At 26.4% G+C, this 9506-nt stretch overlaps 1 protein-coding gene across 1 annotated transcript; it reads right to left on the bottom strand.

Moving 5' to 3' along the window:
- Positions 1–282: 282 nt before the first annotated feature.
- On the bottom strand, positions 283–7316 carry LOC107647933 (amino acid transporter AVT1I). Its single transcript, XM_016352007.3, has 4 exons — positions 6784–7316; positions 2829–3062; positions 1396–1769; positions 283–1144 (listed from the first exon to the last, which is right to left on the bottom strand). The coding sequence occupies exons 1-4, from the start codon at positions 6968–6970 to the stop codon at positions 626–628; spliced, it is 1314 nt and encodes a 437-aa protein (XP_016207493.2). The 5' UTR covers positions 6971–7316; the 3' UTR covers positions 283–625.
- Positions 7317–9506: the final 2190 nt, after the last annotated feature.

Genomic DNA, 9506 nt, shown 5'->3' with positions numbered 1-9506 from the left:
TGATCCTCAATTTTAAATTGTATTCTTGTGTTATGGAATTATCTAAATAATTCTACATTAAAAATTGTTAAATTACCCTCTTAGTTAACATTTAAAATAGTCTTAACTTTAAATCAGAATGTTTTCTTAATCAAAACCTTCTCCGGCCAGATGTAAGCTTTAGAATGGCTGGTGAGTACATAATCACTACAGATATCACAAACTTATAAACTTAAAAATGACAAGAAGAGATACTCATATGAAAGAATTAAACTAAACTAAACCTTACAAAAAAAAACCATGTTGGGATAATCGAGTGGTCAGCCCACTCATCCGCTTAAGCAGGTATCAAAGATTTAAATCTCACCATGTGCATACAGCAATCCATTAGGCAGCGGCAAACCTTTAAAATGTTCATGCAAGCTGAGGTACAAACAGAAGCATACAACATCTTTATACGCACAAAATTACAAACAAATAAAGCAGTACTTGTTTATAGGCCAACAACCAAAGCTCCATGTTCTGTAGCACCCAACATGTTGAAAACCATACTCCAGTACATGTTTGATAACTATCCCGAAAGAACATTTCTATCTTATCATGGACGATTTTGTATCTTCCCTCTCGAGACACTTACCAAACACATTCACAAATTTTGAATTATATCTACAAGAGAAGTGTAAGTGCCTACAATCGCAATAGTAACACCCATCACAATAATTGAATAGTTTATGATCATTTCTGAGCCAAATCTCTTGTAAGCTCCAGAAATCTTCAAGTAACATACGGATGGGACAAGGATTGATGCTGAGACACTTAGCAATGCTCCAACAAGTGACATTAGGTAGCCAAATAAGGGAATTGCCACTGCCACAACAAGAGTGCTAATCAGCAATGTGGTACTAACAATAACATGTGTGAGCCTCTTTTTTCTGTAGTTGCATGAGATCTTGTTCTTTACTGCATTCACAATTGGGGTTAGCATCAATGCATATTTGGCTATTGGATTCACCAAGGTTGTGTATATTGCAACTTGTGAACTGAATTTCCCTGTTGGAAGGTTCAATGTAACCTGTGATTCAACATCTTCTCCAAACATTAGGTACCCTAGGATTGCTGCTGCTGCATAACCAAGAGTGCACACTAGAAAGCACACAAATAGGACCTGCCATTGCCATAGTAATTTCAATATCAAAATCATAACTAACCAACTATGCTCTCTTCAACCATGTTAAGAATACAATTAAAAAAAAGGTAATGCTAGAGAGACAAAAAAACAGCCAGAACTTGCCTTATTTAGCATTCATTAATTGTCGCAACAATTAATGAATGCTAAATAAGGCAACTTATGGCTGTTTTTGGCTGATTTTCTTTAGTTACCAAACATTTCCGTAAAAAAAAATGATTTGTACTTACACTTGAGAACTGATTCTTGTTCCTCATGGCATTGTAGAGTGTGGGAAGAACAGGGTGAGCACTGTAGCAAAATGCATACAAACTAACTGCAGCAGGGATGCCACTCCACCTGAAAACTGTACCTTTTCCATGAAAGCCTGTCCCATCAATGGTTCCATTCCACAACAGAGAGAGCAAGAACACTGTGGAAGCCAAAGCGCCACTAGCAGAAACATAAGACAACAAGCTAAGATCCTCCAACAACACTGTTGGCAAGATCACAATTGTTGCTAGTATTGCAAAGATTGTTGTTCCACCAATCACAAGCCCTCCAAGGTTTACTTCAACGTTTGGAATTAGCTTGTTAAGGTTGTCACCTTCCAAGATGAGGTAACCTGTCCACAATCATGGTGGTCAGAACCAAAAATTAATGGTGTATTTGATTTACGTTTTTGTTTTTTATTTTTTCTGTTTTGAGAATTTTATGAAAAAATAAATAATAATAATAATAATATCTTTTAATTTCTTTTTTTTATAAAATGTTAAAAAGGTTAAATTACTTTATTAGTATTCAAAATTTTCTCAAATTCATAATTGAGCTTTTACACTTTAAAAATTTTTAGTTGGATCTCTATAACGGTTTTAAATTTGTGATCACATTCTTTTTATCCCAAAAACCTTTAACTTAACCGAATATATTGAATCATATTTTCTAGTGGCGGAGATTGAAAACGTTTTTGTAATGTTTCTTGTTAAAAAAATCTAATTACAAATTTAAAATTGGTATAAGATCCAAATGAAAACTTTAAAAATATAGTGACCTAATAATAAATTGGCATAAACAATAAAAACTAACGGAGATAAAAATTAGGAGTTTAATTACTCCATCTAATTTTACCGATTTTCAATTAAATTTTTATACTTTTTTTTTAATTAGATAGTTTATATCATATCAGATTTTGTAACTAAGTTTTTATCTTGGTAAAAAGTTAGATTTAACAGAAGAGAAAGTCTCATGGATCAACACTTTTATTAAAATTTAGTCTATATTTAACCATCAAAAAAAGAATGTATAATTTCATACTATTAGATGAAATTTTACACCATTAAAAATATTAATATTAATAATAATTGATTAATGACTATAAATCACAAAATGTGCTAACCCCTAATATTTCTGTTAACAAAATATTTTATTAAACAAAATAGAATATTAAGTATTAGACATATTTATTTTGTTTAATAAAATATTCTATAATTTTAATTTTTTATTATAACAAAGACTTAATTATAAAATATGATTTAATATAAAAATTTAACTAAAAAAATATAATAATCTAATTAAAAATTCGATAAAGTTATAAAGATTAGCCGAATAATTAAACTAAAACTAAATGCACCTTAATATTTATTGTGTTGGCTTTTAACAATAATAGTAATCATAATAATAGTACCTGTTACAACAAGGTAGAGCTCTGAATTCATGGCTATGGAGACCATTAATCTACCTTTGTCTCCAAAAGCACGTTGACCAATGTCAGGGAAGGTTCTGATATGAGGGTCCATGTCCATGCATCTCTTTACCAATAAGCCAGTGTAGTAGCAAGCAATTGCTATCATAAATAGCAGTGATATGCTTAGCCATCCCCCTGAAGCCAGTGCATAAGGTATTGAAACAATTCCAATTCCTTCATTCACACCATCAAACTTTGTTAATATTTTCATCCAATACTTTTGGAAATAACTTGAATCAAAATGTTAAAAATACAACAAAAATTACTTATCAAACCAATTATCGTATACAGAAAAATCAAACTTAATACTAATAATCAAATTTATTTATAATAATATAATAAAAATTTTTGTGATATGTCAAAGACATATTTATAAATAATAATTGATTAATGACTTTTTTTTATACACGTAAAATAATTAATTGAACTTTATGTAAAATACACTTCATTTTAGTTTAGGTATATTAATTTAGTTGAACTTATATTATTTTAAAACAAAGATCAGATAACGCTAACCATATAAAATCTATAAAAAAAATCCTTTATTAATATATATTTTGTGGCCAATTCAAAGGTGAAATGATTAATTGAATATGAACGTTTCATGTTTCATCTATCATATCACTTGTTATGATTCATTTCTAGAACATTCAGTAATGTTCCAAAAGTTTGTTAATGCAAGTAGTTGACACGTTGGAATGTATAACATTGACAGTTTGACACAGAAGTAGTGATTGAATCCATTACGAAACTTCATTCAATAATGTGAATCCTGAATAAATACTTAATAAATAAATAACAAAGAATAAAACATGGGAAGAGTTTCAAAGTGTACCGAAAACACTAATATTTTAGTTGTTTTAACTGTTATTTGAATTATAAAAAATATATATTAATTGAAATAAATGGTTAAAATAATTGAAATACTGGTATTTTTAGTACACTTGAAATTTTTTCTAAAGCATGTACAAGGATGACAATTTTTTGCCGAACACTTTAATTTTTTCACCAATAATAAAAATAATAGCAAATATTATGTCTACAATACTTTACACACCATAAAGCCACTTTCCGCCAAGAATTTCGCTAATATTGTTCCCTTGTATATGATAATTATTTTGTAAAAACTTATGGAGTTGCATCTGAGTAAATTCATATGTTTAATAATACATTAAATTATGAACATGTTAATAAAAAAGTTTAAATAACATAAAATAGGAAACAGTGTGTGTCAAAATAATAATCAGAAGAGCACAAACATATTATGAATACTTACACCAATATCCTGACAGCTTAAAAAAATAGCAATAAAACAAATATTCTGACATCGACCTGCCATATTTTTGTATTCAAGTGCAGAAACCAGATTCACATCTTGCCGTTGAATTCAGTAGAAAAATTATATTGTAATATCCTTTAGTTAATTTGCTACACATCTATTTATTAATACTTTTATTAAACAAAATAGTGTTTATATTAATAAAAAAATATTTCGTTTATAAAGGTATATATTAGTTTTATATAAATCATAGAAGAGAGAAGACTATCTCATGACCTCAAACACAAACTAGCTAGTACCGTAATTTACTCACATCTAACAGACATAAGATCTTGGATCTCGTACTACTTTTAATATAGCTGCAAATAAAGAATAATTATTCTTAATCTGAAAGGCTTGTATATTTTTTAAATATGATTTCTTTATGTGAAACTCAATTATTCTTTCTAGAGCATGTTAGACTATATATGGAATGATAAAAATATTATTTATATACAAAAATTAGTTATTAAATTAATTAAAATATTTATTTATAAATATATATTATTTAATTTTTTTAATATATATTTTATATTAATAATTAATTTTTTAATTAATTTTTTTATGTATATATAAGATGATTAATCTATTTATTATATTTTAATTTAAGTGAATTTTATAATATCTATTATTTGATGTTTAAATTAAATTAAATTTATTTTTTATAGTAAATTTTTAAATATTTAAAAATTTTGTATTTTATATTTTAAATTAAATATTAATTTTTATTTTTTTAACAAACTAAACACCATTTTTCAGATTAATAATGCTAGGAAGACAAAAAAAAAAAAGTATTATTTGACTTTTAACGTTTGGGTTGAATTTTAATTTGGTTCCTAACATTTCAAATGTCTTATTTCAGTATCAAAAACTTTTAAAACATCTTATTTTAATTTAAAAAAAGTTTTAAGCATGTCCAATATTATCTTTCCATTAAATTTGATACAAACAATTTGCATATTAAACAGTTAATAGTATTCGATTTCAATAGGTAAGTAAAATTGATCCACCATCCTTTGATTTTAAAGTGATGATTGATTGTTAAGATTTGTAGTTTTGTACAAAAATAAAATTAAGGAGACAAAATTTTACAAAAAAAATTTGATTATATTTTTTTAATACATAAAAAAAAGATACGACTTAATTAATAATGTTATTAACATCTAAATCACACATTCTATTAATTATTAGTATTAAATTTAATAATAAGACAACATTAAACCTGTTTAAATTTTTTTAAGATAAAAATAGAACACTTAATTAAAATATATTATAGATCAAATTAAAATTTAGTCAAAACGTTATAAACTAAAAATAGTATTTTATTTTTAAAAAATAATTATATTTTATCTTATTTAATATTTATTAATTATTATTAAAATTAATACATATTAAATAAAATAAATAAGATAAATTTTAATTATTTTTTATTAATTTTTTTTAATTACAAAATATTTCCATTTTTAGACACAATAACAATTACTTTTAATTTGTTTCATTTGTTTTGTATAGGAACAAGGTCTTCCATCTTTCCATCCCCCACCTACCCTTTTAAACTCAATAATGACACAACCCTGTATAAAGAGTACAACAATAATTCAAAATATAGTACCATCCATCTTGGAGCAAAGATAGACTCCAAAGCTATGAAGCATGATACTTTTCTAATTTATATTTTGGATACAATATTTATTGATATTCGTCTGATATACGTGTTTTATGTGTCCAATCGTATTTTAATAAAAATAAAAAAAATTTTCTAATACACTTAGACAAATCTAAATACTATCACGTGTCAACGTGTTTAGTCATATTCTTAAAATAAATTTAAAAATATTATATATTATTAATTATTAAAACAAAATATATTTTAAATACATTATATAATTAAAAATATTAAAATATCATTATAATTTATCTAAAAAATATTTTATATTTTATATATATACTGTGTTTCTATATTATAAAAAATTTTAAATTTGTGTATCTTCGTGTTGTATCGTGTTTCATATCTATATCAGTGTCTATATATTATAGTAGTATAAAAAATATTTTTTGAAAGAATTTCCGGCATATAATATATTAATTAAAATTAACTATTGAAATGATTAAAATACTGATATTTTATAAATATTTAAAAAATTTTCATTCTTTAAATTAGTACCTATATCAAAAATAAAAACATGAAACACTTTTTAACTTTGATAATCACGTCAAAACTCAAGTGTGTATACACGCGGTCTCTCATCTCTCATGATAAAGCTACAAAAATCTCAGCAAAGGTTAATGAAATGGGAAGAGACAACATCATCTTGTGCCAGCAACAGCGATTGATGAGAGATTCAATGAGATTTAGAAACACATACATGCATACAACTTTTCTTGATGGGAGACAATATATACAAATAAAAGTAAAAAGATGACCAAAAAATTTTGTATCAACTATATTAGTTTTCACCTTTTTGAAAAGGCCTAAAAATATGCCTTACTTTTTTGTGTCATATCTTAACCACTAATCGCAATCTTGTTAATTAGTTTCTTTTTAATCACAGAGAGAGAGGGAGAGAGAAGTGTAACCTGAAATTGCATTAATCCCATGGAAGCAGGTCTTGAAAAAGGAGGTGTTACCAACATGAACTGAGTCTAAATCATCGGCAGATTTAGGTAGCTGATCTCCATTGTAGAAGCTTCTCTGTTCTACTTTTTCATCACCCAGAAGGGGTATGGTGATGGAGTTTTTTCCATCATCACCACCACTAGCCATAATGATGATAACAGTAATGAACAAATGAAAAAGATTTAATTTGTGTGCTTGTGATCGATCACTGCAATCACACACACTGTGTGTGTTTTTTATGATAGAATGAAGGAACAAGCGCACAAAGATGAGTTCTTTTCTTTCCTCTATCAATTTTATTTTTATATGCAAGACAATAGGCTACCCGCTACTAGATGGTGAAATAAACGAGTTATTAGGGAACTCAATTATATTAATTATTAAATTAAATTACTCTTTTATTTTTTATTTATTTTTCTTTTCATTGTCCTAGATCTACTCTGGACCCATCGCGTTTGGCCTTCGTATATGGTACCTGAACCACTCCTAATATAAAAGAGATTCTGTATCAATAATAAGTTTTTTTTTAAATATGATACGAGTACACTAAAATTAATTTTAGAATATAAATATACATTAAAAATAAATTAAATCACATATGTATTTATACATAAATATATTAATAATTAATTTTAATATATAAATAATTTTTTTATTTTTTGTTTTTTAAAAATATTAATTTATGTTATATTTTATATTTTTTAAAAAGGAATAAAAAAAATTGAAAACAATCTCAAGAAATTAAAGTAAAAGTGGGAATAAAAAACCGTATGGATCTGAAATGGTAAATAAGAAAGTAAGAGGGAAAATTAATAATAATAATAATAATAATAATAATAATAATAATAATAATAATAACAATAATAATTTATTATTATTGTTATTATTATTATTATTATTATTATTATTATTTGGATGGCAATAAAAGAAAGCAAGAATGGTTGGCAAAATTAACGGAAATTAAAGAAATTAAAACAAGTGGCAGGGTTCACATGGTTTGGACCAAATCTGCAAAAGTCTACATTGAAGATAAGCTCCAAATGCACTGTAAGAGGAAGGATATTGAAATAGGAAAGATATAAGAAAATTAAGGATGCAATTAAGTAGGATAGAGGAAAATAAGTTGGGAACAATTTTATAGAAGGAAATAGTATACTAAAGAGAAAAATGATTTCAATATTAAATTTATCCAAGTTTATTATATTACTATCATTTGTATTTATAGTAAATTTTATTACTAGTTAATAATAGATATGTAATTTTATTACTGATAATTTTGTATTTAAAGTTATAAAAAAATTATAAATTTTAATTATAATTAATAAAATAAAAATTTAATTTTAAAATAATATTTTTTATTTTATTTCTATTTTATTACTTAAAATAAAGATAACCACTAGGATTCTATTTTTTTTAAAATATTAGACTTTTTATGTGTTTAAAATAAGAATAAATAACTATTATTTCTGATCATGGAAGATTTATGCGCTGATAAAATTGATCACCAAAGAATTAAAATAGTGCTATATTTATAAAAAATGAATTATATTCGACAAAAATATTCAATCGTTAAATTTTTGTTGACTCAATCTAAAAAACACATCAAATTAAAAAATTAATCCTACCATCATTTTCAAACCCCTATTATGCCTCACTCTTATCCCACTTGCAATGGCAGGTTAAAGAAACGAGCTTGAATCTCATAGTTAAATTGAAATTTAATTCAACGTGAATTTGAAAAAAAAAAAACAAAAAAACATTTCAGATTTTTACTTAGAGACTGAAATTCCATCAATTTGTTTCATAGTTTACAAAGGATTCATAAACACATTCATTTCATATGTGAAGCGCATGTAACAAGATGGATACATGCAACAAAAACAGATCATACATAATTAGATGCACACTTGGTAACAAATCATCAATAAACTCTAATCATCTAAATCTAGAATTAAAACTAGAGGTATTGCATAATAAATTAAAGAAGCAGAGAACATACATTATGATCCTTTATTTGGAGATCCGAACAAAATAGTATTGTCGAGTAGTAGGGAAAAATGTGATTGTTATTAGAGAAAGTATAAAAAAATAATAATAATTGTGAATCATATGAATAATAGATTAAAAAGAAAGGTAAAATTAAAATTAAAAATTAGATCATTAATTATTTAGTTTTAAATTTTAAATTTTTAAAAATTAGGATTAGCATTTAAACGTATTCACACTATTTACAATTATTTTTAATTTCACCATAATCTCTAATATGCGTTCTCGCTGTCATCGTTCTCTGGTTCTTACCTCGTGCCGCTGCAATTCTTGCCGGCCGAATCGACGCCGCCACAGTCTCCGACCGACACGCCGAAACCTTTTCCTTAACCCATCACCCCTGTTAGTGCGAACTCTCTCCTCATATGTATATGGAATTAGTGCCTATCATCCTCTTCCGGTCGTGGCAGACAAGATAAGATTGTTGGCAATGAGCATTTTTGACAGAGGGATGTGGCTCCATCCGACCTTCCACTCCCAGCCTCTATCACCCTTTCGCCTTGCAATTTGTGTTTCTCCGGGGCTGTGCGACAACGATCTAGATTCGAAGTTGAAGGTAATTGTTATTGGGAATTGTAGAGTGTGTGACGGAATTCGCTCCTGATTTTGCTGTCGTTGTTGGAGATGCTGTCCATAA

The sequence above is a fragment of the Arachis ipaensis genome, chromosome B1, assembly GCF_059453495.1.
Source record: "Arachis ipaensis isolate K30076 ecotype BB chromosome B1, ASM5945349v1, whole genome shotgun sequence".
Taxonomy (NCBI): Eukaryota; Viridiplantae; Streptophyta; class Magnoliopsida; order Fabales; family Fabaceae; genus Arachis; species Arachis ipaensis.
The sequence above is the reverse complement of the archived record's forward strand: the minus strand, read 5'-3'. Positions and strand labels throughout refer to the sequence as shown.